The following is a 13,398-nucleotide window of genomic DNA, read 5'->3' on the forward strand; positions in this document are numbered from 1 at the left end:
GCTCTGCAAACCCTTCAGGCTGCTCATTTGTCGGTGTTTCTGGGCATCATGAGGTTTTTGTTTTTACTTTCTTTTCAATTTCAACAGTTAGGGAGCTGACAAGGAGCCCGTGATAGCTATTTAACTAAATGTGATGCGATGTGATAAATCACTGGCGAGGCCTCAGCTGGAGAATTGTGTCTAATTCTGGGCACCACACATTAGGAAGGGCTTCAAGGCCTTGGAGAGGGTGCAACGCAGATTTACTAGAATGGTATCACGGGTAAGGCACTTCGGTTATGTCGGGAGACTAGAGAAGCTGGTCTTTTTCTCCTTCGAGCAGAAGTGGTTAAGGGGAGATTTAATAGAGGTGTCCACAATTATGAGGGGTTCTCATCGAGTCAATAAGGAGAAACTCTTTCTACTGGCAGTTGGTTCGGAAATCAGAGAACACATAAGTAACGCAACTAGCAAAAGAGCCAGAGATGGGATGATGAGATTTATTTTTACTGCAGCGAGTTGTTATGATCTGGAATGCACTGCCTGAAAGAGGAGTGGAGGAAGATTCAATAGTGCCTTTCAAAAGGGAATTGGATAAATAATTGAAGGAGGGTAAATTGAAGGGCTACGGGGAAAGATGGGGGAATGCGACTAACTGGATAGCACTTTCAAAGAACCGCCACCGGCTCGATCGGCCGAATGGCCTCCTACGTACGTAGGAACATACGGACATACGAATTAAGAGCAGGAGTAGGCCTTTCGGCCCCTCGAGCCTGCTCTGCCATTTGATAAGATAATGAGTGATCTGATTGTGACATCAACCCTACTTTCCCGTCTACCTACTATAACCTTTGACTCCTTTGTTAATCAGGAATCGATCTAACTCAGCCTTAAAAAATAGTCAATGATCCTGTCTCCACCGCTCTCTGGGGAAGGGAGTTCCACAGTCTCACGATCCTCTGAGACAAAAAAATTCTCCTTATCTCCGTGTTAAGTGGGAGACCCCCTTTTTAAATTGTGGCCCCGAGTTCGAGTCTCTCCCACAAGGGGAAACATCCATTCAGCATCTACTCCCTCTAGTCCCGTCCCCAAGATATGCATATATCTTCTAGACCTATTGCGCTGTAAGGTTCTTTGATACTATCATTCGATAATTCGATGTGATAATGTAATGTGATTTTTAAAAAATTCTTTCATGGGATGTGGGCGTCGCTGGCGAGGCCAGTATTTATTGCCCATCCCTAATTGCCCTTGAGAAGGTGGTGGTGAGCCGCCTTCTTGAGCCGCTGCAGTCCGTGTGGTGACGGTTCTCCCACAGTGCTGTTAGGAAGGGAGTTCCAAGATTTTGACCCAGCGACAATGAAGTAAGGGCGAAATATTTCCAAGTCGGGATGGTGTGTGACTTGGAGGGGAAAGTGCAGGTGGTGTTGTTCCCATGTGCTTGCTGACCTTGACCTTTTCGGTGGTAGAGGTCGCGGGTTTGGGAGGTGCTGTCCAAGAAGCCTTGGCGAGTTGCTGCAGTGCATCCTGTGGATGGTTTACACCGCAGCCACGGTGCGCCAGTGGTGAAGGGAGTGAATGTTTAGGGTGGTGGAAGGGGTGCCAATCAAGCGGGCTGCTTTGTCCTGGATGGTGTCGAGCTTCTTGAGTGTTGTTGGAGCTGCACTCATCCGGGCAAGTGGAGAGTACTCCGTTACACTCTTGACTTGTGATAAGTCGTGATGTGATAAGTCGTGAAAAGTTGTGATGTGAAATGACCAACTACGTGCAAACTATTGGTTTAGTGGATTGGTTTCGACATCTCCAAGTCTCACGAAATCCGGATGATGAGCAAAAGAACATTAATCTATTGGCTGCACTTCGGAATGTGAAATCAATGATCAAAATGCACTGAAGAATGGGTACTTCTCATGGTCAGACAGGCTCACAACTGACATGACATAGAGGGATGTTAGAATGGCTCCAGAGTGTCCTTGAGCAGAGACAACCATTCATGAACAAAGGTTAACTATGGAAATGTGTGAACCTGCCTTTATATTTAGAGCAGTCTTTGGGTCAGTGGAGATCCATCACAACAAATGCATTTTCTAAGTCAGGCAATGCACACTTGATATGTGCAGTATTGCAAATGAATTCTGTTGAATTAATCTCCTATGTGAGCGTGTTCATTTCTGGTATCCATATTTGCTGATTACACAAACAAAAGCTAGAGTAGTCACTATCGCTATAAGACAAGCATAGCAACCCATGCAAATCGCAATATGTAAGCGATGCAGTTCTCCTATACCGTGTGTATAAATAAAATATATTGCTCAACGTGCTCATGCCGGATCGGATTCTGATTAAGGTGTGATCGCATCGCAATTGAATATACGATTTTGCAACACAAACGAACAGCGTTCATGCCCCATAAAATAGACCATTACAGTTATCAAGCAGAGGAACTTCATCTCACTCCGGTCACTTTGCTTTCAGAAGGACAATGTTGCTTTTGATTGCAACATTCGTGTTGCGACGATATTGGGGTTGCATGTACTGGCCGCCGCACTGACCTCACCGGTCTGCAGGTATTTCAGTCAATTGGGATATAATCGAGACCTTTTCTGGTCGACATCTACTACCATATAAACTACACTGGTCGCCTACAGTGAACAACGGGGAGCAGATTTAATACAATTCTTCTTTTGGCACGTGAATGTGTAATTAAAGCAGAGGTGAAGTTAGAATGTGCCTAGACTGCTTCCAGTTTTCTTATATAATCAAGCAGGTGAGTTTTCATATCACAGAACTTTAAGGCAGAAATACCCGGTCATTTGGCCAATTGTGTCCGTGCGTTAAATGGTGGCATGATCCCAGCTGGACAAAGAGAAGAGTTTACCTGTGGTCGATCTTGGTTTATGTCATGTGCATAACAGCAACACCATCCCAGCCCCCACCCCCGCCAAAAACACACACCTTGGAGTCAAACTTAGCCTTGAATTTTACCAAGTCTCAACTAAGCCTAGTTAACTCAGGTGTGTTGGTGCGAGGGACAGTGTGAACTCCGTGTCAGACAACTGTAAACTGTATAATAATACATTTTTCAGTAATTTTATTTGGAAATGTTGATGCTTTATCATTATGGACGTATTATCATGAAGACTACTTGGAACTGTATCCTCTTCAGCCTTCTATGAATAAGCCAATAATTAAGTCTGTTTGGCTGTTTTCTGTAATCGATCTTCAACTTGGTCTTTTTATTGAAGTCCACATACATTGAAATGCAAAGAGCCATTTGAATAATCACACATAAAACGTTTGAAGATGGGCTAAATATTATTATTTCTGCAAGACGATATCTGGTATATGAACAGTTAAATAATAATACCAGCAAGCCCATATTTGCTCTATTTATCTAAAAACTTAACTATTTGATTCACCGGATATATCATCATTTTCTTCAACTCCTCTCTGAATTTAGTCTGAGTCACTGCATAAATAAAAGTGTTTGTGCAGCAGCTTAAAAGCAGGAGCATAAATCCAGTTTCTTGAAGTATATAAACTGGATCGTTATAACCTGTGTAAGAATATTTATTAGTAATTCGATAATACAAGTAATGGACTGTGTACGTCAGCCATAACAGTATAAAATTACCGGATATACTGAAGAGTAAAATTATGGATTTTCTCCTGTTCTCCATCTCAGCATCAGGTTTCCTTTCAGAGCTGGTGTTGCCCCGCAACGCCCTGCGGACTCTACTGGCCACTATTACATATCTCACGGTCAGAGCATTGAGTAGCAAAATAACAAAAAATGGGAGAAAAGGGGTCGCTATGCAGCCGAAATAAGAAAATGCTAACCATAGGCGTGAAGAATAAAAGCTTGATCTTATCCGGCAATACCACGGCAATTTGTTAATTGTATACAGAGGCTCATATACAAAGTACCAGGGGATGTTTTTTAAACAGCTCAGAGCAATCACCGTGCCTACAACCGCAACTGCTGTTTCCTTCGTACAATATTTGGTTTTCAGCTTCGGGCAACAAATGGCTGTAAAGCGATCAAAGGTGAAAGCGACTGTTAACCAGACAGAAAAGTCTCTGGTTGCATAAACTAGGGCGGTTTTGGTCCTACATATCGGAGTAAGCAACAGAAAATTTCCGGGAAAGTAAATGTCAATGATGCGATTGAGTATAACGCCAGTGACGACAACCAATAGATCCGCCGCTGCCATGCCCACCAGGTAGTGAGTGATACATTTGGAGAGACCGCACTTTCCTCGAGAGAGGATCACAATCGCCACGATGTTGACTGTAGGGGAGGGAAAGAAAGCAAGATAATTAATTCTTGGCAGACTTTAAGAGAAAGTATCAGTTTGCAACCATCACGTGTTCAACACAGCATTTTGATATTCCATTCCGCATGGAAACAAAAAGCCAACGTTTCCTTGTAAATGTAGGTTGCAAATTGAAACAGTGTCTGCTGAAGCTCACTTTGTAGCACTCTCGCCTCTGAGTCAGAAACTTGTGGTTTCATGTCCCGCTGCAAAGATGTGAGCCAACAATCTCAGTTAACACTTCAGTGCAGTACTGACGGAGGCGCCGTCTTTCAGACGAGACGTTAAACCGACGCCTCCTCTGCCCTATCGGGTGAACGGAAACGATCCCATGGCAGTATTTCGAAGGGGCAGGTGAGTTCTCCCGGTGCCCTCGCCAATGTTTAGCCCACAACCAATATCGCTAACATCGATTATCTGGTCATTTATCACGGTGCTGTTCCTGGCACCTTGCTGTACGCGAATTGGCTGCAGAGCTTCCTACATTACAACAGTGACTACATTACAAAAGTACTTCATTGGCTGTAAAATGTTTTTGGACACCATGAGTTCGTGATAGGCGCCATATTCTTTCCTTTCTTCTTAAAATATATATTTAAAAAATATAGATGGGGTGGATTAATATAACATGACACTTAGAATTCGTAATAAGCAAGAGTGATCCGGAAATGAAATCTGGCACTGCAAATGGACTGGACGTAAGTTTTAAAATCAATGTTAAAATGAATAATGATATGCCGAATTGAGTGCCATAAAATAAATTTGAATAAATCACTTTCAGATACATAATAAAAAAACAACAATGAATCGGATTGAATGAAATATACATCTCGATCGTAAGCGAGTTTGGGATTAACAGGACTACCAATGAATAATAAATCGAGAAAACCCCAATAATAACTGCAAACTTAATGAAGTACTGGCACCTAGAACCGCCGCTAACGCAGGCGATCCGACGTTTGGACGCTGGCGGATGGACTCAACAGACTGAATTTGGTTCGTGGCTGGAGACGCGACGAGAAGGTTTTGGGATGACGGAAGCGCCGCTGACTGAGCAGCGGTGGTCCACATATTTCAGACATCATTGATTATTCCAAGTGGAAAATCTGTTGGTCGTTCTCATTTTCGAACCATTTTTTTTATATGGGGGAGGGTGAGTTGGCGGGGGTGAACTTCGAATCATGTGATGGCACCATCGATAACAACATGCACATTGCAAAAATAATAATTGGCGCTTGCAATTACACAAGTCGCCCAAATAGATCAAAGAATTCACCCAGTAAATTACAGTTTGGACTGTAACGATTGTTACTTGTGCCGCAGCCAATTTGCGCATCTGAAATAGCGATCAGATGAAGGAGCAGGTCGCCTGCTCTGTCCGTGCAGTTGATTGAACAAAGTGATAGCAGGACTGACTCGGCGCTTGCCCGCGGCAACTAAATACTTTCCTCGCGTTTGTGATGAAATATTGTTACATTTAAAACAGTTTTTTTTTTCTCATTTCACTTCGCATTGCAATATATTTCAAATAATGCGGGGTCCATAGCAAGAATGGGAAATAGAAAGAGAGAGAGATAGAAATAAACAACGAGGGACAGAGAAAGAAAGGGAGGCGTGAAATCGGAAGAGACGTGAAGAGAGGGGGGAAAGAAATCTATGGTAGGTGTCGGCAAATTAATGAGTATTCTATACTTTTTAAAAATAATTATTAGAAATAATGATTGACATAGAAGCTAAAACAAGAACACATTTTACTTCAGATCTGCGGCAAATACAAATTTTCATGTTTTAATTATTCTCATTATTTTAGTAATTTACACCAATGACATGGGGGACGATTGAAAGCTCGCCAACCATTCACCTGGTTGGAGTTGAATCGTTAGCCTACATGGTGGAACAGTTCAAAGTTCCATATTCCTCACCCCCTACAATTGGACCGTGTATACGGATCTGTATCCAATGAAAAAAGCAAAGCTCAGTAATCTATCAACACATCTCGTGCCACCCCTCATTCTGGATACGAGGTAGTAAGTCGTTTCAAGAAAAATGTTTTAGAAATGCGGTATGTGTTGGAACGGAAATCATTATAATTTGAAGAAAATATTATATGAATACGTAATATAAAGTTAGGATAGTTTAGCTATTGAGCGATTATTACAAAATGTGTTTAGCAAGCACACCCAGACCATTAAGTTACCTGACGCGCAGCAAGAACAACGAAACAGGTTAACATAAGCTTTTACAACCGGCAATATTACCACTTACCTGGGACACCAACAGCAGCAAGAATTGGATAGTAAATTGCATACACCTGACCAGTTACTGGCTCATGCATTTTTTTGACAGAAGCAATTACATCTCAACTGCCTCAACACATCGCTTGCGGTATAGTCAATATATAGATCATGGAAGCCTCCAGTGACACAATTAGGTAACATAATTACTGATGTTAGTTCCCCTCGTTTGCACAAACAAACGGAATCAGGTGCTTGATAGGATAATATCGAACAGATTAATTTCCAGGGTAATGTTTTCAAGTTCTAAATGTGATGACCGTCCTCTGTCAATTCAACAACTGAATTCCAAGAATTTCATTTAGCTTTTCGCACTTGAGCAATCGCATGTAACTCAAATGTTTTAAATGTGGTTGAGTTTCTCTCTTGGAATAAGGAATTTGATTGTGGGTGGATTTAATTTCCATTTGGCGTTTAATCGTTTAATCGCCCTTTCTAGTTCGGTGCACAAAACAGTGATAAGAATCAAGAACCCCCCTTAACTGTTTCTCTTCCTGGTCAGCAAGCTCTAATAATATCAGATCAGTAAAGAGACATAGGCTGTAATTGATGCCATCCATACATAGCTTTATTTCGGAACAGTGCAATCTGTGTTAGGTGCACATGGAATATTGAATTAGATATTTCGGAGTATGAGGCAATACTATTGAGGAACATTCTCAATCTACCTGGAGTACAGTGACAGCAATAGAGCTTTGATTAAAAATGATAGAATGACGATCCTGTTCAGCACAATGAGGAGCCACTCGGCCCGCCCTGGCTTTGCTGGCTCTCTGAAAGACTCAAACCCATTGACTTGCCATTTCCCCTTGGTTTATTCCGTTCATCCTCAAGTACGGAAACGCTTCCTTATTAAAATCTAATAGGGATTCTGCTTCCCCCAATGTTCTCATCCACAGATGCATCTGCAATAGGTAGATTAGTGAGAAAGAGATCAAGTAGGTTATTATCTCATGTTGGTTCCGCACCACCTGTTGCAAGCCCAATCTGGCAGCAACGTCCATGGACTCGTCCATCTCGGTCAGCGGTTCAACTGCCGAGCGATCTTGGTGATGGGCATTGAATTCTCCCACTAGAGTACGTTTGTGCCCTTTCTACCCTCAGTACCTCCAGCAAGATTTGTTCAACATGGAAGAGCACTGATTCATCAGCTGAGGGAGAGTAATCAGCAGGAGGTTTCCTTGCCCATGTTTGAGCTGAAGCGATGAGTCTTTGTGGGTTCCAGAGGCAATGTTGAGGACAACCAGGGCCACACCCAAGCGGCCGTATATTACTGTGCCTCCGTTTCTGATGGGTCTGTAGTGTCAATGGGACAGGAAATGCCCAGGGATAGCGATAGGGATTTTGGGAGATTGGCTGATAGATGTGATTCTATGAGTATGATGATGTCTGGCGGTTGCTTGACAAGTCTATGAAACAGCTCCCCCAGCTTTGGCACTAAGCCCCACATGTTAGGAAGGAAGATTTTGCAAGACAACAAGTCTCGGTATGCCTGCATCGTGTTCTGATTCATTGCCTAGGTTAGAGTGGAGTGGTCCACCCGGTTTTATTCTTCTTATTCTTTGTAGAGGTTCGGTACAACTGAGTGGCTTTCTAGGCCACTTCATAGGGTGGTGAAGATTCAACCATGTAGGGGATATGTGGCATGTTTATCCTTCTCAAATGTTATCAAAGTGATTTGAGATCTCCAAATGGTTTTTGATAACAACATTAAAAAACGCCTCGTGTATGCACAAATCGTCCTATGTAATTATCTTGGAGGGTTTGATGACCAAATAAGTTGTTGACTTCCATGGTATCCTGTCAAAGTGCAGCTTTATTTCCAAAGCTGTTCCCTTCTATGCGATGCTTAAAGCATTAATTATTGTTGGGCCATGATTCCATAACCACTATGTAAAGTTTAAGTTCCAACTAAGACGAAGTGTGACAATTTGGAGGGACTTTTCATTGAGATGTCTAATTGTGCTGCCAAACAACATATACAAACAAATACACGCAACCACGCAATTTGCTGCAGATCGCAATGAATACAAATCAACAGCAAGAAGTCTGGCTGAATCTCTGCTCCTCTTTTGTGGGAATCCTGGGCAATAATAATAACCCCTCAACCACCCTCGCGGAGATGAGGAAAGCAGGATAGACGAGGAAACGATTCTGGGAATTCCCTAACCTGTGATATAATTTATCTTTATTCCGTTGTAAAGAAAAGCAACCCAGCATAAACTAATGTCTCAATCTGTTTGTTCAAGTGACTGGAGGCAATTAACGATATGAAGTTAATGGAAAGAAAAATTGGGAAAGGGGTATGACGGGCACCGGATCCGATAACTTTCGTTTTACACTATCGCCAAAAGTTAAACTTTTCCCCATGCTTGGTGTAACAGTCAAATGATCCCTGACATACACTTGAAGGTAGTCTCAAGTGAGATCATTAGGTAACATAATTACTGATGTTATTTAGTGACTTGTTAAAATTGGAACAGATGTTTTCATTCATCTTATTTTCAATTCAAGTAGATACATTTCAATGATTAAAGACACAATCAAAGTTTATTAAAGCATTGTTCATGGGCTCGTCAGAGCGGGAAAGGTCATGGTTTAATTCCATCTTGTACTGAGATCGTTGATCTCGGCCAGTTGCGCTTATATGTTAGCAGAGCAATATGGTGGAATGCTCCTTGTACTTTGGTCGACATTCCTCCAGCAACTAATACCAAGTAAATAAAGGAGCACATTGTTCAACAGATTATTTCATTGCAACTTAGATACTTTAACCTGCCATGGTTGCCTGATTTCCACAGTTATTACTAGTTAAGGCATGTGCTAGTCGAGAAATAAGCATCATTCCGGGACTGCCCGGATTAACTATCTTTTTGCCAACGGAAATCCTATTGAATCAGTTCATCCCCCAGAATGAGAAGGTCATTTCAATTATCGTTAACAAGAAGGAAGTGACGAGAATAAAACCACCATTTGCAAAGATGGAAGCTACGGTGATTACTTTCAAAGCAAATGTATGGTCCATTCGATCTAACGATGAAAGGTAGTTGTTTCATTCATTTAAAGAAGCAGACAAAATCACAGATTTTTAAGAAACAATATGACAAGCCCCTTTTTAAATGGGGGCGGGTGAAACTGGTCTTCCAGGACAGCGCAAAGGGGCAACAGCCAATCGGCAGGGCACCTTACTGCACGCCCAATTTTATTTTCCATTGAAGTCAAATCAAATGAAAAGAAGCGATGGATCGCAATGTAAAACTGCCTAACGATTCGCAGTCTTCCGTTTTGCGCCTTTGCGGAAGATCAATTTCGGCGTCAGTACACTGAGTGAGGCAAGAGTTAAATAACGGCCTGTTCATGTCAAAAGTATGAGAATCATATACATAGCTGAGGAACAAAAACAACGACAATTTGAATTTACATAGCGCCTAAGGCGCTTCACAGAAGCGTTTATCAAACAAAATTTGACACCAAGCCAAATATGTAGATATTAGGACAGGTGACCAACAAGATGGTCAAAGTAGCAGGTTTTAAGGCACGTCTCGGAGAAGAATACAGAGGTGGAGAGGCGGAGAGGTTTAGGCGGGTAATTCCAGACCTTAGCTCCTGGACGGCTGAAGGCATGGCCGGCAATAGTGAGGGGATGAAAATCGGGGATGTGCAAGAGACTAGTATTGGTGGAACGCACAGTTATTTGAGGTTTGACGGGATGGAGGAGGTTACAGAGATGGGGAGGGGCGAGGCCAGGGAGGGATTTGAATACGCGGATGAGACTTTTTCAATCCAGGCATTGCTGCACTGGGACCCAGTTTAATCGCACCGGGGTGATGAGTGAAATGGACTTGGTGCGAGTTAGGACACGGGTAGCAGAGCTTTGGATGAGCTCCAGATTACGGAGGATGCAAGATAGGAGGCCGGCCAGGAGAACACTGGAATAGTCATAAAACATGTTTTTATTTGAATTGAGCTGCCAAACTTTGCCCTTAAACCAACTACCTTCCAACAAACAACATGGAGTTGCAACATTTGTGGTAAGTTAAACTGGGACGTGAATTGAGAGAATGAACCTGATGTCAAACCTTATTTGTCAGGTGCGCAAGGTATTGTAATTAGCAGTAAAGATATTTCTATCATTATCCCATATAGATAATCAACCAAATATTCAATAGTAATCTATGCTAATAAGGAACGTTTTGCAGACGTGAAAAAGGGACAACGCAATGGACGGATGAAACAAAAGAGTGAGAACGAATAACTAATTGTCAGCCCGTTTTACACGCTGCCTGATTCTCTTCTTCATTCACTTCAATGCCGTTATTTTTCAGGGTTTAAATAGTTTAACAATTCGTGTGAACGGATATATAAGGATGTTTTTCATCTCCTCTCTGAATTTGGCCTGGATGACTGCGTAAATACAAGTATTGGTGGAACAACTCAAAAGGAGAAGCATATATCCGGCTTCTTGAAAGATAAAAATAGGGTTGGATGATGTGTAAAAATAAGTGTTCGTAATTCGAGCAAAGATAAAATGTGCGACGAATGTCAACCACAAGAGGATTAGATTGCCGGATATAGCAAGAAGTAAAATGATGGATTGTCTTCTGTTTTCTATTTCAGGATCATTGCCATCTTCAGAACTTTTCTTGCCTCGGAGTGCCCTTCGGATTCTATTGGAGATCAAAATATGTCTTACAGTAAATACATTGAAGAGTAAAATCAAAAATATTGGAATAAAAGGGGTACCGATAAGGTTAACCAAAGCAAATGCTATCCATGGGGGTGACGTATAGAAGTTAGATTTGAAGTTGCAGTACCAGGGAACATTGTTAACAAGATAGGCAGGTTCAAGGGAAAAGTACCAGGGGATGTTTCGCAAAATGCTCACGATAAATACCAATCCTATAACCACAGCTGCCGTTCTCTCGGTGCAATATTTGGTTTTCAGCTTTTGACAACAAATGGCGACAGAGCGATCAAAGGTGAAAGCCACCGTTAACCAAACAGAACTGTCTTTGGCGGCATAAAGTAGGACAGTCTTGAGACTGCACACCGGAGTGATGGACAGGAAGCTGGCAGGAAAATAAACGGCAATGATCCGATTCAATATCACACTAGTGAGAACGACCAACAGATCCGCTACAGCCATGGCCACCAGGTAGTAAGTGATGCATTTGGAGAGACCGCACTTGCCCCGGCACAGGATTACAATCGCCACTGCATTCGCTGAAAAGAGAGAAAGTATCGAGAAATTAATGGGCAGACATGCCAATGGAAATGATTCCAAACGTTATCATCAGTTTTGCACGATCGTACAAAGTCAAAATTACTCCCATTACCTCTTGACTTTGTGCGATAGTGGAAGACGGGTGATGGTGAGTGGGCAGCAGGTTTTACATCACGTTTTATGCGTTTTATTCTATCGCACAAAGTCACGATCTACCCCATTGAAACACTGAAACGACTGTAAAGTAACATGTTCTTATTTTAAGGGGAAAAACATGCTTATCCAGTATTTAAAGTTTCAAAAGATATTGATCATGAAAACCCGTTCTGTTTAATAATTAAGGTCAGAAAGAATTACACATATTACTATAAACAGAATCAGTTATTGAGTTATTTTGCTATTGGCAGAAACCGCAGACGCTCGGTCAGGAAGCACAAATCTTCCTACCTATGAAAAGTAAATACTTCATTAAATTTTATTGGGAAGCAATGAACAAAAATAAATGCGTCTCGAGAAAACAAAAAATATCTGATTTGCAACACACAAAAGAAAATTCTTATTCTGTTTGCTAAGCTAGTGTTCTGATAATATGATTTCTAGTCTTTTGTTCATCGACAAGGGTCAGGTAATATGTTCTCTATTGGACCGACGAGCAATGTCAATAGAATAATATATTGGCGACAAATTTAAAGTTAGGATAATTATCGCATGAACGGCTTCTATTGATGAGGTGACTCTGCAGGAAAGATATCAACTCACTGGTGTTGCATTCATGAAGAAAAATTAAACACCATAGGAATATCGGGACAGAAGTAGGCTATTCTGCCCCTTGAGCATGTTCCACCATTTTATTAGCTCATGGCTGACCGACGTGTTAATTCCATCTACCCGCCATGGTTCCGTAGCCCTTAAAACACCTTGACTAACAAAAATCAATCAATCTCAGTTTTGAAAATTTCATTTGCTGTCGCCATTTGAGGGAAAGAGTTCAGATTTCCACCATCCGTTGTCGTGAAGAAGTGTTTCGTGACTTCATCCCTTCCTGACCAGTTTCGGTAAGGAAAACAATGAGAACATTAATGACTTACCCGGAACACCAACAGCACCAAGAATTAGATAGTAGATCGTATACACTTGGCCACTTACTGGCTCATGCATTTTCTGCCAGAAGCGAGAATATCTGTTCGTGCTGAAGACAAGGACTCCGGCACATGCAATGTGATAGAGTCAGGGGATCCTTTATATGATCTGCAGAGAATCCTCCCCCCTCCCTCCCCCCAGTACAACTATTGGGTAACTGCATTGCTTGTTAGTTACAGTCATTTGAACAAACACCTGAGGCAGGTGGGTTCGTTCCAATTACTTGAAATTACTTTGAAATTAATGAATTAATTTAAATACCTGTTGAAAGTTTGTAAATCCATGGTCTATGAGCTATGCAGACCAAGGTCTCAGGTTTGATTCCCGCTTGATGTTGAATTATCTGATACCAACCGTGTTGGTGGCAGGACACTCTAGCTCACTTAGGTAAGAAAAACAGAACAATCAAGTAGGATTCTGGTCCCTGACAGTTATTCAGGAAGAG

At 41.8% G+C, this 13,398-nt stretch overlaps 1 protein-coding gene across 1 annotated transcript; it reads right to left on the bottom strand.

The window, feature by feature from the left end:
- Positions 1-3,365: 3,365 nt before the first annotated feature.
- Positions 3,366-6,630, bottom strand: LOC137306135 (probable G-protein coupled receptor 139). The gene is made up of 2 exons (XM_067975193.1): positions 6,561-6,630; positions 3,366-4,270 (listed from the first exon to the last, which is right to left on the bottom strand). The coding sequence occupies exons 1-2, from the start codon at positions 6,628-6,630 to the stop codon at positions 3,366-3,368; spliced, it is 975 nt and encodes a 324-aa protein (XP_067831294.1).
- Between the last annotated feature and the right edge of the window lie 6,768 nt (positions 6,631-13,398).

The sequence above is a fragment of the Heptranchias perlo genome, chromosome 42 (genome assembly GCF_035084215.1).
Source record: "Heptranchias perlo isolate sHepPer1 chromosome 42, sHepPer1.hap1, whole genome shotgun sequence".
Lineage (NCBI taxonomy): Eukaryota > Metazoa > Chordata > Chondrichthyes > Hexanchiformes > Hexanchidae > Heptranchias > Heptranchias perlo.